General features: G+C 34.5%; 1 protein-coding gene across 1 annotated transcript; it reads right to left on the minus strand.

The window, feature by feature from the left end:
* Window positions 1-1,704: 1,704 nt before the first annotated feature.
* CR4 (crinkly4) lies at window positions 1,705-9,139 on the minus strand. Its single transcript, XM_089830325.1, has 5 exons — window positions 8,397-9,139; window positions 8,210-8,293; window positions 8,020-8,098; window positions 6,461-7,915; window positions 1,705-3,258 (listed from the first exon to the last, which is right to left on the minus strand). Exons 4-5 carry the CDS (start codon window positions 7,781-7,783, stop codon window positions 2,041-2,043), a joined length of 2,541 nt encoding a protein of 846 aa, XP_089686451.1. The 5' UTR covers window positions 7,784-7,915; window positions 8,020-8,098; window positions 8,210-8,293; window positions 8,397-9,139; the 3' UTR covers window positions 1,705-2,040.
* Window positions 9,140-19,952: the final 10,813 nt, after the last annotated feature.

Genomic DNA, 19,952 nt, shown 5'->3' on the forward strand with positions numbered 1-19,952 from the left:
AAGAGAATAATTTCAATTTTCGTAAATTAGAGTATGATTTTTGTGAATACGTATAATTTATTTTTCATTGTAGATAATAAAAAAAAAATTGATATTTATTTATTTTTAAAGAATATAATACCGTAGAAGTATTTTTTCTTGGGCATGGTTGATAGAATTTATTTATTTTCTATAATGTTGAAATTATAATTGTTTATGTTCATATATAAAATTTAACATTTGAAGATAATATTCATTTGACCTAGAAAAATAAGAGAATTTTAATTATCACAAAAAATGGCACCATATATACTAAAATTTATACATTATTACTAAGAATAGATATTTTAAAAATCATTTAATTAAAAAAAAATTGTTAAACAATTTTAAAATGATTTTTCTTTAAAAATATGTAAATAATTTTATATTTAAATTAATGTTCTATCAAATATAAAAACAATAATAATTTTTTTAATTAAATTAATTGAAATTCAAAAAAAAATATAATCAGCATAGTTGACTATTGTCAATTGCAAGCTATGTGAATATCAAATTGAAGTAAATAATAGTAATTTGCAATGTTGTTTACATGTTCAAAATATCAATAAAATTGAATGAGCAAATATATACGATAGAAAATAGATGTGAATCTATGAACTATGGGACTTATGGTACTTGACTTATGATACTTGACAATCTCTTCTCATCACCTGACGTATCTCACAATTATATTTATCATGTTCAAGTTGAAGAGTCATATGTAAATTGAAGGTAACTAAAATAATAATAGTCAAACCCAAAATGAACATTACCATATTCACCATGTAGTTGATGATTGCAAATAGTTCCTTTCTTCCTATATCCATAATGGATTTGGTTAGAAGTAATAATAAGAAAAGGTATTCCACTACCAATAACCTCTTGCCTTGTAGACACAAGTAACATCTATGGTCTTTTGAGTTGTTTGATATACACAAGCAACATGTATGGTCTTTGAGTTGTTTGACATACATAAGCACAAGAAACCTAATATAGTTCAACTACTTTGATATGCACAAAGACATAGAAATAAGAAACAAATATCTTTTATTTTTATGAAGATTATTTTGCAGAAGTACTCACCCATCTTAAACACCCTTTCACTAGTAACTTATTTCTTATATTTTTGTTTGAATATCTACAAATTATAATTATCAATAAATAATAAATAATATCATATTTTAAATTTATCAAGATAATTATTATTATTTTTGTTTAAATATCTACAAATTATAATTATCAATAAATAATAAATAATATTATATTTTAAATTTATCAAGATTATTATTATTATTATATTTTTAAAATATAAATTTATTTTTTCTGATTCAAAAAGACATCCATTCTACCAAATTCAATCTCATTGAAATAGAAGATTTGTTCAATTACCTTAAGAGTTCAATTTTAAAATGAGCTAAGGTTAAGCATTTTTTTAAGTAATTAAACAAATAAAAAAATACCAGAATAGTATATTTATTTTTAAATCTTACACATTTAAATTTAAGCCCTTCTGAAATAGAATGCCATCTTCCTCCATTAAAGTCGAATTCAGCGTTTAGATAAAATCCAGCGGCTTAAAAAGTCCTCTTTAAATTGATTGAAAATGCCAGCCCTTACACGTTATGTAATCCGCACTGAAGAATGCTGAAGAATACGAAACCCAATTAAATGATCGTGCCAGACATGGAAATCAGAAGCGACTTGATTGAGCCATTAAAAATCTTCTGTACACCGGGAGAAAACTTTTTTAACAAATTACAATCCGCCAAAATGCTGTAAACAATTTTAACTTTTCCCCCAAAATAAAATTAAAAATAAACGCAGAACATGACAGATTCTGGATTGTCAGTTGGGAAATTCAATGGTTAGATGACCCCGACCGTTCCACCACAATCAGATTTTACAAAATCTGTTCTGAATCAAAATAATCAAAGAAGTAAAAATTAAAACTATGCATCCCTTAAATCCACGCACGACATTTGAGCAAAACAATCGCCTGGAAATGGAGGAAACTCAATAAAATCAGAAATTACATTGCAAGAAAAGATTTTGCTGTGGAGAAGCCGGGCAGATCTCGTCATCCTCCTCCTGTTTTTTCACTTCGACGACCCGCCGCAGAGATCCGGCATGTTCCTGCTGCTGCTCATTCTTGGCGTCCTCAGAAACAGAGGATTTTCTCCTCTGCGAGGATGCAACGCTGGGGAAAGTAATCCACGACGGTGCCCGCACTTCCAAATCCTGCGACCCGCCAGAGGGTTTTCTATGCAATCTGCTGCTGCCCAGAACGACCTCTGTCGGCAGAATGGGCTGTTCATCACAGGGCGTGCCCATCAGCAACGCCAGAGCCCGCTCGAGCTCCGTCGTCACACGATCCATGGACGGCCGCTTCTTCCCCTGCATCTTCACGCACTTGTATGCAACTTTCGCAATTCGAAACAGGGCCTCGTAGTTCATTGGGGGCTCCAAATCCGGGTCCAAAATTAGCCCCGTTTGGCCCGATTTGATCAGCGGGACGGCCCATTCGACTATGTTCCCGCTGCCCTCTTCGTATTTCATGTCGATTGCCTTCCGCCCGCTGAGAATCTCGAGTAACAGGACGCCAAAGCTGTAGACATCGGATTTTGTGGTGAGGTAATGGAGTCGGTAATACTCCGGGTCGAGGTAGCCCAGAGTGCCCGCCGGGAGCTCGTCCAGCGGGCAGCTGCTGTCAGCCGGGCCGAGGAGAGAGAGGCCGAAATCGGCAACTCGGGCATTGTGGTCTTCGTCGATGAGAATGTTGGATGATTTGATGTCGCGGTGAATGACCGGCGGGCAGGCATAGCCGTGTAGGTACTCGAGCCCTCTGGCTGCCTGTACTGCTATGGTGACTCGGCGTGTCCAGCTGAGTTTTGGCTTGGTTTTGCCGTGTAGGTGCTCGTGTAATGTTCCGTGGGACATGAATTCGTAGACTAAGAGGCGCTCTCCGTTCTGGTCACAGTAGCCGAGGAGATTGAGGAGGTGGGCGTGGTTGAGACGGGAGAGTAGGTCCACTTCGCGCTCGAACTCGTTGCAGTCGGTTCTGGAGCGCTCTGCTGCCACAACTGCCCTTTTTACTGCCACGACCCTGCTGTCTGAGAGGATTCCCTTGAATACCACTGAGTAGCTGCCACGCCCTACTTCGCTTTCCTTGCTGAAGCCCCCTGTTGCCCGCTCTAGTTCCTCGTATTTGAATACCTGCGCCCGCTTCATCTTGAATTCGTGCTGCGCAAGAAGAAGGGAAAGGTGTCAGAGGGCAGTTCTTTGAACATCAGAAGTTCAAATAAGTTAACCTGTGCAAAGTAGTTTGTTTTTGTCACCAATAATGCCTCACGCAACATAATACATAAATTGATTCTCCACAGTTTTAAGAGCTGTTCAAGTGTAATTCGCACACATACCCAAACTCACATGAATTCTGAACTGAATTAATAGCTTGTTACTAATAATGTCTCACGCAAAAAAATACATAAATTGATTGATTCTCCAATTCCCCAATTTGACATGAACTCTGTGAATTAACGTTATTAGATTTTTTTAATTTGTAAGGGTGAAAAGTTCAAGTTTTTAGATTGGATTGTTCCTCAATTTGACATGAACTCTGTGAATTATCGTATTAGATTTTTTTAATTTGTGTGAAAAGTTCAAGTTTTTAGATTAGATTGTGTGATTCATTATCAAAATGCAATACAAAAGAGTACATGAATCACAGAGTATGATCTAAAGTATTAACAATCAAAAATTCTTACACAATGAAATCTAAAAACTTTAACTTCAAACAAACAGACAGACTTAGACAGAATTAGACATTAAATACACTTGATACCTGTCCATATTCATAAAAAGGCCTTCATAAGTATAAGTCTCTTTCACTCAACTTTTTGGGTCAGATTGTGTGTGATATTGAAAAGTGGACAATTTAATGTACTAACTATATGGAAAGTTTTAGACATCAATGTCATCTGTCATTAGAGAGAGTTAAAGGATCATAAAATGTGATCTAAAGCATGATGTGCAAAATTCACACAATTGAATCTAAAAACTTTAACTTGATAAACAACCCCACAGAAACACAGAATATAGAGACATGAAAAACATCTGATAGATGTTCACATATTCAAAAAAAAACCCACTTAAGTAAATGTCTCTCTTAGTCAACATTTTTTATCCTAGATTAAATGTGATATTTAAAGGTGAACATTTTATGTACCTCTAAGAAATATTAAAGTAAAATAATCATGTAGAAAACTTGCACAGCTAGAATATACAATTGTAGAGACAGGGATACACACTTGTCAGAATAGACATGAAATACATCCATTGAATTTAAAATTACCTACATTGACATTAATATTAAAACTAATTGTATTAAAATTTTATATGTAGACTTCTTAAATAATTTGTTTGAAGAGAGAAATAGCAAAAATTAGATTACTGGATAAAAATCCACAGTAGAAAATTTAGACTTCAAAAAGAAAGTGTTCAAATAAATCCTATTAACTCTATAAATAATTTGTTTGAAGAATATAAAATGACTAACAATAAAAATAATCATTTGATAAAAATTCAGAGAATCCAAAAAGAAGAATGTTCAAATAAATGTATGTAGATGGTGTGCGCTTTTATACTTAGCATGTTTAACTATCCATAATCACAAGCCTTTTTTATCTCACAAACATTATTAAAAACATTCATTTCTCCATTGACTGTTTGGTTTCTGAATATTATTAAACACACCTTCGTTTCTCTTTTGACTGTATAGTTTATGAATATTAATAGAATCCTCATTTCTCTGTTAACATTATTCAAAACCTTTAATTCGGGAATTCGACCAACCGCATCTCAGTTGGAAAGGCACAGATTATCGCCCGAATTCTAGCGATTGGTTTCTAAATAAAATACACACTTTTGACGACTGTAACCCCCAAAAAATGTGAACTATTCAATCTAACTAATAATTTGCACGATTGCACATGGCATAGCTGAGAACTTCAATGCAAGTCCGATATTTTACTTTTATATTCAAGTTTTTAATGTGAATATAACCGGTCAAAATCAATACTTAAAAATCCAGTTTCAAAAAGTGAAGTAACCCATTATTAACGACACAGACGTGCGCATAAATAACCATACCATTGAACAAGTAGACGTCAGATTAAAATAAATGTTGTTGGTCATGAATTTTTAATCAAGGTGATACCTGGGATCTATACGTCAAAACCAGGGTTCGACACTAACCCCGTCTATTTAATCCGTTCTATGAGAAGATACTGAAATATCAAGGAATTACTGATACTTTATTGAAAGAGACGCATACAGTGAACCCAGTGAGAACTGTTGTGCGTGAGGTTATTTTCATGACACAATGCACTCCAGAGAATTGTGAGATTATTCAAGACATGTCCAACTATTTCTTCCACACACGGGAAAATCAATTTTGTGACAGAATATCAAGCTACAGAATTCTCCACGCAAACTAGTAGAAAGTTTGTCAAGAATATCAGGTCGCCAAAATATATACACCCAGCTACACAGTGGGAGTGTATTCAAATACAGCTATAGATAAGAAATCGATATCAAAATGATGAAAAGCTAGGTCGCTGTTAAAAATGCTGCCGCTGTTTGATTTGTTGCTGTAGATACTTGGGCACTGTTTATTTATGTTCTTGCAAGAGCGAACCTTTAGTTTTTTGTCACGCTTTCTTCGTGATGTAAATATTTGTATCGAAACTTCTCTTTTTCCTGCATTTATAGCTGTTTGATTTATTAAAAGATCCATTCTTCAATATTTATGTAGAATCTTTTCCTTTTTCTGCATTTATAGCTGTTTGGTTTACTAAAATCTATTCTCTAATACTCGTGTCGAATCTTTTCTTTTTCCTGCATTTATATCTGTTTGGTTTGCTAAAATCCATCCCTCTCTCCTCGCTGTTTATTTTTTGATAATGGATCATTTAGTTTTATCCCAATCAACTTAAGCTTTACAAGTCCAATAGACACAAGGTTATGTCCAGAAACATAAGGTTTACATCAATTGACAAATAGAAGTTTAAAACCACCCTTTCATTTGCGAAATTGAGACATTCAACCACCCGCTAAGCTACATTATATGGCAAACAGTCAACACTCTACACTTGTTCACAGCAAAAACCAAAAGTAACAAACCAGTAAACTTACATTTGATTAGAAGCATCGACTTATCAAGTTATTTGATAATGTAAGAGTAGCCATCGTACCATAACCAAAAACATCGTATAGTATGGAATCTGACAAAGCTAAAACTTGACTGAATTGATCTCCTTGAGATAATGGTTAACTTCAGGTTAATTAAGTTCATTGCAATGTTGGTTATGCACAATACCCAGTGAATCTTTTCTTGTTTTATAACCTCAGCTAAAATCATTGCAATGTTGGTTAAGTTCAATACCTGCACAGCACTCGCCTTCTTGACCGGGGCAGGCGACGCCTTGATACTAACAGTAGCCTCTGGCAGATCCGGCTTAGACATCCTGAACCTGATCCAAGCAACAGCCATGGCAGACAAAATAACCCCAACAACAACCGCTGTAGCCATCTCTGCTACAATCATGGGCGTCTCAAGAGCCGACCTTTTCCTCTTCCCATTAGACTGCTTCCCACAATCTCCACCACATTCATCCCCGCACACCGAGCAATTATAACTACACTGCCGATCACCACCCTGTCCACAAACCCTAGACTCATACATCCCATCAGGACAAGCCCTGCTACAAGAAACACAGACCCTAGCAGGCGGCAAACAAAGGTTCTTCTCATACTCATAACTCCCAGCCTCACAAGGCCCGGCCCTACAAGTCCCGGGCACAATTGCAAGCGGAGAATTCCTCGGATAATTCAAACCCCAGCAAACAGTCTGAAGTGAACTCGTAACACCACATGTGAAAAAATCTCCGGCAGCAAGGGCCAAAAACTCCACACCCTTTGGCGGGGGACTCATCCCTGACAAAGCCTGGCCCCAACAAACAACCTGCCGATTCACCATCAAAATACCACAAGCATGAAACTTGCCGCCCACAATTGCACTCAGCAAAGCCCCCGGCGGATCAAATCCATAACTCGACTCAGTCCTTCCCCAACAAAAAGCCCTACCAGAGGGTTCATCCAACAAAAGCCCACAAACATGATACCCTCCAGCCGCCAAGCTCCTAAACCTGAAACCATTGGGAACATTACTAATTACTCCACTGCCCGTCTCATCGCCCCAGCAAACCGCACTGTGATTCCCCTTAACAAGCCCACAATTGAATAAGCTCCCGGCCGTAATGGACTCCAATCGCACTCCTGTCAAATATGATCCGGTCATATTATACCCCCAGCAATCCACAGAAGGTTCAACCTTAGCCCATTTCCTCAAAGCGCACAAATGGTGATCACCAGCACTGATTTCAACATATTCTGCTGCGGCTGGCGGCACTCCCATCTGAACATACACATTGTTTCCCCAGCAATACGGCTGCCCAGAGCCCTCCAATCCGCACACAAATCCGTCGCCACCGGTCAGCCCTGTGAACGCCTTTCTGAGCGGTGCTCCGTACACGATCGCCGCATCGCTGCCAAAGCAAGTCGCAAAATGCGAACCGTCGGCGTTCAATCCGCAGAGCGTCCGTCCGTTTTCTCCGTAAGAAGCCGCCAGAGAATTCATAGAACCGACCGCCAAAACAGCCGTTAATTCAACAGCCAGGAAAACAAAGAACGCCGCTACATTTTCCATAATCTAAACCCTAAAAGACTCCTGCAACTGAACGCCGGTCCATGCCAGACACGGCGGGGGCAAATCTGCTTTACAGATAGACCACAGTTCTACAGCATTGTTGGTCTTCTATAATCCTTTAAGTTCGCGATCCTGCAAATTTAATCGAAATGCGCATTACAGATTTCTTCAAGGTCATGTCATTTAGGGCTCTTCTTCTTCTCCGTGAAAATGGGAAAAAACAAAACTCTACATACCTCGCGAAGCTGCAAATCTTATTTACAAATAGACCACAACTCCACAGCATTGTTTGGTCTTCATCAATTCTACTATTTCCTGATCCAGCAAATTTAATCGAAATAAGCATTACAGATATCTTCAAGTTCGTGTTATTTAGGGCTCTTCTTCTTCTCCGTGAAAATCGTAAAAAAAAAAACCTATACATACCTGACGGAGCTGCAAATCTTCTTTACAAATAGACCGCATTCTACAGCATTGTTTGGCCTTCTTCAATCTTTTCATTTCCCGTTCCTGCAAGTTAAATCAAAATGAGCATTACAAATTTCTTCAAGTTCATGCTATTTAGGGCTCTTCATCTGCTTCTCCGTGAAAATGGGGGAAAAACTCTACATACCAGTCGGAACCGCAAATCTTCTTCACAAATAGAACACAATTCTACAGCATTGTTCAATACTTTTGATTTTCTGTTCCTGCAATGTCAGTCAACATGGGCATCACAGATTTCTTCATGTTTAGGGCTCTTCTCCTCCTCTGTGAAAATGGGGGAAAAAGCACTACATGCTCATGCTCCCACGCGAGTAGGAATCTGCAATTAATGTTCTGTCGGACTTTGAATGCACGTATTAATGAGGTTATGCGAATGAATTTCTGTAGGCTGAGTTGGTGCGAAGTTGGTGAGCATTTAATTCCACTGATCGCCATTTTTCTTGAAAATCGCATTATGGACCGAGAACCTTCAAATTTTTAAAGAGTTGGGCATCGAAATAGGGAAAATCGGGGAGGGATCATAACGGCTAATACGGGGCTCAAAAATGACTGCAGGTTATTTGATGTACGTGATGATAAATAATTATATTGTGCTGTTTTCTCTGTTACAACATTCCCGATGATAATTCAGGAAAACGGGAATAATTGCAACTGTGGGGAGTTTTATATGTTGTTTTTTTGTAATTTGAAGTCAACTGGTGTCATATAAAACATAACCTCAAAAAAGAAAGAAATTGAAATATAATTAAATAGCTTCTGTCCAGGCCACAAGAGGATTGCAGAAGAAGAAACTCTGCCACTAGTAAGTCAGAGACGCGTAAGGATCACGGCCAGCAGGTACAAGCTATTTGTTTGACCTACAGATTGTATAAATCAGCCAGTGGATAGGGGCAATTTATATGCATCGGTGTTGGCAACGTCTATACAGCCACGGAAATGCACTTTTTTTAAGAAGGAGAGGATTTGGAATTTTTTTTTGAAAAGTTACAAAAAGCAATGTAAAGGAAGTGCATTTTCGTGGCTGTATAGTCATGGGCTCTTTTTCCTATCAAATAGTAGTTTAGAAATTAGATTTAGATAGTACTATTTTTGTTTTTATCATATCTTAAAGTTTTTGAGTGCAATTATTTTCAAATTATAGTCAAAGTCTATAAATTGTTGATTCCAAAGAAAAAAATGCATCTTATACATTTTGGTACAACCTAGTGCACACATTCTTATCCCTATTCTTTGCATTTACTTTTATAGATCAGATTTATATAACTTTAACATTCATCTCTCTTTTTTGACAATTTGCTTCTGGGTTTGATTGTGTTTTTTTTTTAGCATCAACGTTTCGGATCACACTGTGATCCATCATCAGGATGAGAGAATGCAAGAATGAAAAAATGTTGAGGTCCCATGCTTTCACCCTATCTTCTTGAGCTATATTAGCCAAATCTACTCTATGGGTAAGGATTCCAATTGATTCCCTTATGTGTGTGGACCACCTTTTTAACAACACCACACTTCCAAAAACTATCCATCAATTAACTCAAAAGATAGTATATACACCATTTAATGAACAACTTTGGTTTTTAGCATTAACTAGTTGTGTAGTATGAGGATTAACGAAGAAGGTAGCTATTTTGGCTTTTGATATTTTTAGGTTCTTCGCCTAATCATAAGATAAGTCATATGTGTAGTGAGCCCTTTTGGCCTCTCTCCACAAAACTTCATAACTATGTTGGGTGGTGAGGGTTTTTACATTTGATTCTATTGATTGGAATATGTCAAATATCAGGGATAAATGAGGTATTGTACGATAAAACGTTGTAATATTTGTCAACTTGTTTGGGGGAAAATTGAAGCACTCAATACTTGATGTGTATATCGAATGAGATCTTCACTAGGTAATACTCAAAATATAAGGGAAAGAGGGGCTTCTAAGCATAACCCTCAATATAATCCAAGTTAAATTAGTAAGACCCAAGTAAGATGAAGGGATGTTAATGCAAACTCAAATTATACTAAGGAATCTCAAAAGCAAGTCTCTTTCATGCAATGTTAATTAACCTTGTGAAGGTAAGTTGATTAATTTGATTTGATTGCAAGATTGATTAATTTGCTTAGGGTTAATTAATTCAAATGCAAGAAGTTATAGAAGTATAACCCTTATTATGTAAGCAATAAGATGTGAAACAAAATAGACAAGAAAGAATGTAAATTACCTTGAGAATGTGAAGAGGAAGACATTTTGAAATCTTGAAATAACAATCTAGAAATAGTAGTAACACAACAAAGACCAGATCTTGAATCAGGAAGTTAACAATAAAAAAACCTAGAAATTTATTTATCTCGATATAGGTCAACCTATGTTGATGTATATGTTGTAATGGAGGGTGTACATCAACTTGGAGGTATAAGTCACCTTAGGTCAATGTATACTTGTGCCTGAAACTTATGTGGATCCTGAAAGTTTTGCAAAAAGGGTACTCAAGTTTGTATCTAAAACTATGATCATGAACATCTACACAAGGAAAAAATGATTTTGTTTGTTGGGGGAGGGCTTGCTTGGTCAAGTCGTAGATGAGGAATTAACCTTGAAATATAATATAATATAATTCATGTAAAGAAGTAAGATCAATTATAAATAATTCACCTTGCTTTATGAAACCTTATTATGAAGGATTTTGCAATGCTAGATGTTGTTGATGCCAAATCTTCAATATGAATGTAGAAAATCTCTAAAAAGGCAATAAATTACCAAATCATTGAGCCATGGATGTAGATGTGCTTTAAAGAAGATGAAGAAAATGAATGAATACAAAGGATATAATGCAAATATCCTCCCTTGATGGCGAACAATGGATTCTAGATCTTGAAGAGGAAATGCTCCCGATGAATCCTTCAATGCCTTGAACTTTTGAAGATGCTAATGTATTTAATCATAGATGTCTTATGAATGCAATGATGTCTGTTGTGCATGAATGGTGACCTTATGTGTGTACGAAATCTTATTATTGAAAATGAAATGTTGAAATCTCCTTTAAGTACTATTTTTTGGGATTGAAAACAAAGTGAGCCAACTAGAACATTAGAGAAAATAATTAAGGAACCTAAGAGGACACAAGATCCAAAGATCATTTAGTCCTAGGTATAGGTCAAATTGGGTTGACCTATACCCAAGGAAATCCTGAGATTTATGATTACAAAATCTTGGGGGTTGTGTAAAAAAAATCTAAAAATAAATGATTAGAGTAGGACAAAGAGTCACCCTAAGCACGAATAAATCCATGGAACATAAATTCAATAAAGGGTGTGAGCTAAAGTCTTAATCATGGGTACTTCCATTTTAAGATTGTACACAACTGATTCAAAAAAATTATGGAGAGTTTCGTGGTAGAAGGTTAGTTGTGGATTTGGGGGCTATAGGTTATTATTATTCTCTGCCATACTTGATTACTTTGGAAATTCATATAAAGAAAATTAACATAATTTAAACAATACAATCAATTTCAACTTAAAAAACCTAATTTATAACCAAAAAATAAAGATAAAATAAAAGGGAAAAAGGATGATTAAAAATAGAGAAATATGCAATAAAATGCAATACTTATTAGTAGACAATCAATTAAAAATATTGAATAAATTAGATATTAGAATATTTTTGGACATCAAATACTAATATAGTGCTCATCATGAGTAAATATGATCTACAACAATATTGTTTCAGTTTTTATAATACTTATACGAATTAGAATCATATATCAATTTCAGATCGAATATCTAATCAAAATCTAATATTCGATAAATCTTTCATATTTTCTACCATTGTTAACTTCAACATTATAATAATATAACACAATATTATATTATAATATTAGCAATCCAAGAACTTGTGTAATGACTACCCCTAATTTACTTTTATGCTGGATTGTTGGATTCTTTTAGGCCAGTTTTATGATTATGTTTGATGATTAGTGGTACTTGATTTCTCTATTTGTTTGGATGTTATTTCATACTCAGTTGATTTAAGGGAGGAGCTACTTAATACTCGATTATTTCATGTGTACGTGATTATTCTTTCAATGATGATGCTTGCATATAGTGATTTCAGTTATTTCATGATGATAGTTAGATGGATGATTTATATGCAGTTTTTGTGGATACTTACCCCATACTTGCATATGTATAGTGTATATGTATGTTTTACTTTATGTATGATGTTTCTGATGTAGTTGAGGGAGGGAATTGTAGTCCCCTGTTAGAGGTGATCTACACGATGCACCACTCCCTGCCATTACATGCTTAGTTTAGATTTGTATGTGTATGTACATGCCCGGCTTCTATGCAAATTACAGGTACCAGGCATCGACTTCCCTGAATTATCAGGATGAGTGCCCTATCGCAATATCTCAATGGTAAAAGAGAGGAGATAGTTCTTGAGTCCAAATTCTAAACCTAAGCCAATAAAGTAGGACAAGAATCTGAGTTATTTACCCTCCTTCGTCAAGTGACGTGAATTTGAGATTTTGATCCCTTTGTTTGATTTAGTACCTTGTCTTTAGTATAAGTTTTCTTATTTGGATTTGTGAGTCTATTGTGATTTTTAGTAAAAATTAAATCAAATAAAAAGATTATTAAATGATCTAATTCACAAAAACTTTATAAAGAAAAATCAATATATAATTATATTTAATTAACTAAAAAATAAATTAAATAAAAGAATTAAATTTTAAAAAATTAATTAAAGTTCTAATTTTGGTGTAATAATATTTATTTAATTTAATAATAATTTATTTATGAATTTTATTTTTTATAATAAACTCTAAATATTATTATTTGTTAAATTAATAAATATTTTATTAAAGACGTCTTGTGATTTAATAAAAAAGAGAAAGAATAAGTTTAATAAAGCTTATTTTAATTAAAATGCAAAAAGTTAACACATGAAATTAAAATAAATTAAATTAATAAAGAAAAAGGTTTCATGTGATTGCAAAATTGAAACCCTAAAGGGAGAGAGCTCTTTATTAAGAAATTAGAGCTCATTTCTCTAGAGACAGGTTTGGAGGAGCCAATTTTTGAGAAAGAGGGTTTTCGAAAGGAAGGGAATTGTCTTGCAAGCTCTGAGCATCTGATCAGTTAGCATCAGATCAAGGTAGGATCTTGTGAGTTTTGCATAGTAGTTTCCTCTTTGAAATCTCTTTGTCTTTTTCATGTTTGAATAGAGTTGTTTTCAGAATTTATTCGGGTTGAAACCCTCGTGTTGAAATTTATCTTCTTCAACGAATTAATTATTTGAAACCCTTGTTTGAGAACCTTATTTTCGTAATTAGATTGTTTTGGAAAAACTATGGATTCAGGATGGAGTTTGAAAAAACAATATCATTAATTAAATACAAAATTGATAGTTTTGTAATTATTTTCGTACCGAATCTATTATTAATTTTTATATATTAATACCACAGTAATAATATATTATTATTACTATGGGAATAATAATATGTTTAAGAAAAAGAAATGATATTGTATTGTACATTTTTTTTAGAATTCGGATATGGGGTTTTATGTTTAAAATTTTCTTTTAAAAAAATAGTATTGGGTGAATGAGGACCACCACCCCCCATCCCCCCTTTCCTTTTTACTCATCGCAGTTGTGATGGCAACCAAGGTTGTCGTGCAGTACTTGACTACTGCAACAGCCGAGGCTGCCAACGTAGTCAGGTCGTGCGATGGCCACCCCATATTATGGGGTTTTCTAAATATATTAAATGAGTTTTTTTTTAATTATTATTTATAATAATTTTTATTATATATTTTAATTATTAATTTAGTAATATTATTAATTTAGTAATTATTATTATTAAATTAATAAATATTATTTATTAATAATTTATTAATTATTTTTATTAATAATTTAATAATCATTGTTAGCTTTTTTTTAATAATTTATAATTTTAAATGTTTAGATATATTAAAAAAATTAAAGGGAAATTATTTTTAATGATTTGTTGAGTGTTAAGGTTCTTGTGGACTCGAAAGCTATAATAAATTTGATACGTAAAAAATGAAAACTGGGACTTTATTTTAAATCAAAATCTGATGTTTTCAAAAGCAAACAAAATTATGAAAATACACTTGCTGTGATGTACGTTTTACTTTGTGTTGGGGTTTAGGTTTGACTAAGTACGTTGACCAGTCAGGATGTTTACCAGAGTCTTGAGGAGTTTTGTTCTGTGATGATGTTATAGTTATTATTTGGTCACAATCTTTTATACCTAACCATGATAATGTATTCATGTATTTCTATCATGAGTTTTGATCTAATCTTTTTTAGTTCTTTCCAGTTGCTTGTATAGAACTAAGGTGAATGGTGTGATATTCCTAATGTAATCTTTGAGTTTTCGATTAGTTATCTTTTGATGTTTTCCAATTTCTTATATAGAACTAAGGTGATTATTGTGACTTTCTTGTTGTAACCTTTGAGTTTTTGATTTGTTATCTTATGGTGCTTTCAAGTTGCTTGTATAGGACTAAGGTGAATATTATGATTTGTCTTTAGGTGCTTTCTAGTTGCTTATAAAGGACTAAGGTGAAAATTGTGATTTTATGAGTTGTACTTTTTATGAGCTCAAGGTAGGTAATCTATGTGTATTTTGGAAAGTGGTTTGCAATGGAGGTCAGAGCCCTAAAGAGGTTGCCTGGGTAATCCATTGTAAGTTGTTTTAATGAGTGATAACATTTCATTAAATGGGTTTAAAATTAATTAATAAGTGTTAGTTTTTTTCCTCACCCATGCCTTGAGTGCTAGTACAGGCTAGGATGGAAGTAGAGAGGATGCTTGGTTGCGACCTTGCCTTGTTAGTATGCCTTGTATGTACAAAAGGATACTGATGTTGCATAGAGACACTAGGGGGGCGGAGTCTAAAAAGGTTACTAGGGTAACCTTAGAGTTGGCTCATGTGATGACACTTGTCCACTTACATAGTAGATTTCATATGTGTCTTTGTTGCCTTTGGTTTAGATGTTAATAGTGTTTTGGTATTTTTGAGATAGATTGCTATCAGGGTTTCCTTGACCTAGATGTTGGTTCTGACTTGTGGATTGATATCCGTTTGTGACTTGAGACTATCTCCTTAGCATGGTGGGAGTGGGCCATTTAAGTTCCACGAGGTCAAGTGGCAGTGTTTCTTATACCATTAAGATTCGACAATTAGTTGTCATTGTTGGATGTACTTGTATAATTGTTCGTTTCATCCTGATCTTGTGTTTTTGATGGATGGTTATATTTTGTTGTATTGTATTTGATTATCAGAGATCTTATGAGATGATGTATTTTATTCGTGGTGTATATTCTTTGAGCTTTTCATACCATGTGACTTGTATAGCGGATGATCGTCCATTCTAGTTATGCCAAGTGGCATCCTATGTAATGGTATATTATTTCATTGGATTCATACTTGTGATTATTCTATGATGTGGAATTGTTATGTATCATATTTAGTATTCATAAAACTTGTGTGTGTGTGTGTGATTCAATGTCATGGGACCCTTAAGAGATATAATTTGTTTATATTGGTTGTATGTATGTGAGTTATTGCCTTCGCTATGTTATCTCTTGTTGTTTAATATATTTATTTTTTAAATGTTTGGCAAACAAACTTTAGGTTAATTTCTTTTGGGTTCCGTGGTGGGGCGTTACAACTTGAGGGATAGGGAGAAATAATATTGCAGAAGCCAATGTCGTTCTTCAAGATCTAATTCTAAGTAGAAATCTTTGATATAAAAAAGTAAACATTGAAGGAGATTCTAAGATCATCATTAGTGTTTGCATAAATAAAAAGTGCCTTAATTGACATATCCTTTACATTCTTCATAAAGCTTGAGAGATTTTAGATTCATGTGATTTCTTCATATTGACTCACAGTTTATATGAAGGTAATAAGCTTGCAAATTTATTAGTCGATGTAGCCAATTTAGGAGTAGATGGACGGTAAATTAATACAATGCAAGATCTTCCTCACTGGTTACCTTACCTAGAGCTTAACAAAATACTTAACAACGAAAATGTCACAGAGAAATAAACATTGCACTTGATTTTCTTTTCAAAATTTGTTCATGGTAATGTTGTTTTATGGCATGATAATTCTAACAAGTTTCATGAAGCCCAAAGTAGAACGATCTTTGATTGGGTTCAAATTGATGCTAGATTAGAATTTATTTATTTTTAAATTAAAAAATGCAAAAGAATATAAGAAGAATGTCACAAGCAGCTTCCATGTAAAAGTAAAGTCTAACTAGTATTTATCATGGCTACTACAACCAAAGTTACATAGTTATTACAACAAACGTTACAATAAAATAGTGATTGCCACATTGATCATTTTCATCAACTTGAATTCAAATTGTGGATTATGTGGCTTATTTATTGGGGAAACTTTAGTGCATGTGAAACAAAGTGATATGTTCAACATTTATTTGCACTTTTATGGACACCTCTTATCATGATTACAAAGAAAGGTTAAAAATCAAGTGCTTTGGTGTGACCAAGATATGATCTTAGGATTTTATATATTTCACATACATATCTACGTATCACATGGATATAATGTGGGCAAGTACATTATATATATATATATATATATATATATATATATATATATAAAACTAACATTATAGTCATTCACTAAAAAATGTTATTTGACTCAGGGAAGCAATTTTTGGAAATCTCACAAGCACATCTCAAGTTTATAGGATGCATACAAATGATAAGATTTTTTGTACACTAGCATATTTTTTGCCATCATTTTGAGGTTGGAATCTTAGCCAACCATCAATCCTACTATCAAATAGAGAAAAAAGGGTGTATGGGATGCCAAGCCTGCATGCTTCGAAAAATGGATTATCAGTCATTCAATTTTAGGATTTTGTTATCACCAATTAATAGAGAAAGCCCATTTGTAGAGTAAATTATGGATGGTGACCTTAGTTCAATCTTCAATGCTCAATGTTTGATTTGCAAAATTTATGATCAATGAATCATAAGAGAGGAAATCTAATCCTCGTTGGCTATAAGGCTTTCAATCTTTGTTTCCAACATTATTGATATTTTTCAATCCCTACATGATGTTGAAAAAATTGTGGATAGATGCACTCTTCCAAGAGTGATTTCACATGATGATTGGTGCTCCCTATGCTTAATTATATAACAGTTTAAACATCACACACTAAGGCTTGCTTCTTAGGCTAAAAGTGTTAAATAGTCAAAGTTGACTTATTGTTCCAAGCTTAATTTTCTCCTTAGCACGTGATGTTTAAGGTGTTGGAAATGATTGAAAAGATCATGAATGAAGAGAAATGGAATTGGTAAAGAATGTTTCAATCATTGTTTTGTCATTGATGTCAAACTTGCCACTTGCAGGAATGATAATTGCTTTAGTGATCCAAATATTATCAATTGGTTGATTGACAAGGAGGTGGCAATCAATAAGATGTAACTAGAGTACCTAGAGAGAAAGGTTGAAGTTATGATGTTGTAATGAAGTATAAGGATCAGCTAAGCCATTGATGAAATAGTGTACTGATGACATACTCTAAGACACAGAGGATGGACACACCAAGACATATCAAAGATGTAAGGATTAACTAAGTCCTAGTTAGTGCCGAACAGATTCTCAATTGAAGCCGAGCAAGTTCAACTTAGTATGTGCCGAGTGATCTTCAGGTGTTGAGCAGTCTTTAGGTGCCGAGTGAAGATCAGGTGCTGAGTAGTAGAAAAGATAATAGGTGTCGAGTAAGTCTTCAAGTGTTGAGCAAGATATAAGTGTCAAGTGATATTGAAGTGCCGAGTGAATTTCAAGAGCCGAGTTTCACAAAATTTCTTCAGGTGCCGAGCACCAGTAAACCAATGATGTCGAGTTGTTGCATTACTTTGAAAAGTTGAAGATTCACCAGATCTAAGCCGACATGGTAGTTATCTAGAATTTTGTGAACTAGATAGAAGATAAGAATGATGAGCTGGTGGCACAGAACACTATGTAAAATGTTTTTGGTGAATGCTAATGGATTTATCATGAAGTTTCTAGATAGAAACAAGATATGGGACAGATACATTGTATCCTACCTAATCCATTGAAACCCTAAAGTTGGAGAGGGAGATTTGAGCGAGAAATCAAGAATAGAACTTCTTTATAAGGAGTTACAAGTAAAAGATCAAGTGCGCATGCAAGAGAGGGAATTGGTCATAAGTGTGATCATGTGAAGAAGCCAAGAGGAGTAAGAACAGAGCATCAAGACTCTGAGTTGATCGAGTGACCAAAGAAGAGCATTGGCATAACGAGTGGAAGAACTCAAGGAGACAGATCTTGAAGGGTGAACAAGATGTTAGCAATGCAAAAGAGGAAAGCCAAGCAAAGAAGAGAACTGAAGAAGTGATCTGAAATCTCCAAGGTTGAAGTTGCAATCTGTATCAGGTCAAAACCCTTCTAATACTTTCTTACCATTGTATTAGATATTGAAACCCTGCATTGCTAGGTTAGCTTAACAGCTAGGTGGATAAGCCTTAGGAAAGGATAAGAAGATCCCCAGGAGAAGAATAAAGAGATCCTTAGGAGAAGGATAAGAGATCCTTAGGAGGGAAGAAAGATTCTTTTGAGAAGGTGACTGTAAATCCCATGGACTTGGGTGAGCCTAACAGCTCTATGTAAATCCTTTAACAAGGTGACATTCCAAGTTGAATGTTCTTAAATCCTTTTACAAGGTCACATTTAACAATGTGTTGTAACCTTTAACAGGGCAGACCATCAAAAGTGGTTGAAATCAATTGCATATTTATTTTGTGGGTATCATCCCCACTCCAGTTTTACCTTCTTATTCCTGGAGGGTTTTTGGGTTATCAAATCCTTAGTGTTATGGTGTGATGCATGTTTACTTTTTCATTATTGTTTAATGTTGTACTATTAAGGATTTATAGAAAAAGTTTTATTGGGCATCATTGGACCTTGAATAACTGATTCACCCCCCCTCTCAATTATTCTAAAGAATTCTAACATAAGGGTGGCCCTTAATTATAATTTATGGCCTGATGAGGGTTTTTTCATGGGACTCTTCCTTAAAGATACCCTTCAATCTAAGCCATCGTTAGTCTTTATATGTGAGAACATCAACTCTAGAAATGCACTCCATAGACACCGAGGTAGGTTGGGACCAATGTTGGTTAGTCATATTCAAGCTAGAAGCAATGCATTATTTGTGCTAAAAAATTAACATGAAGATGATCATATCCCAATGCATCCATAATCTGTTTTGGCTCCTTTGGAAAGTGCTTGATGAGATCATGAGGCTCACACTTCTCACCACCAAGTTATAGATTTAAATGAGGGTGTGTGTGTCAATTTTAGAATGTTCATGCCACTATAGAAGTAGAAGGTGTAGGGGAAACATCCCTTGTTACAATGGAGGAATTATCCACCATTGTTTGAAAATTTTGTGTTGCTCTCAATAGTTCCTCTAGGGTTGGATTTTTTTGTTATCAATAGTCTTCTCGAGTTCTCTACTTCAAATATTTTCATAGGCACAATTTTTTTTTGAATTTTAACCCCATTTTTTGGCAAATGATAAGGGACAGAATATCTAACCAAATTCTTGAGATATCTAGGTTTGGCAGGTGGGATGATGAATAAGGGTGTTTAGACTCCAA

This window comes from Cupressus sempervirens, chromosome 5 (assembly GCF_028749045.1).
Source record: "Cupressus sempervirens isolate cs-2001-9-10 chromosome 5, ASM2874904v1, whole genome shotgun sequence".
NCBI lineage: Eukaryota > Viridiplantae > Streptophyta > Pinopsida > Cupressales > Cupressaceae > Cupressus > Cupressus sempervirens.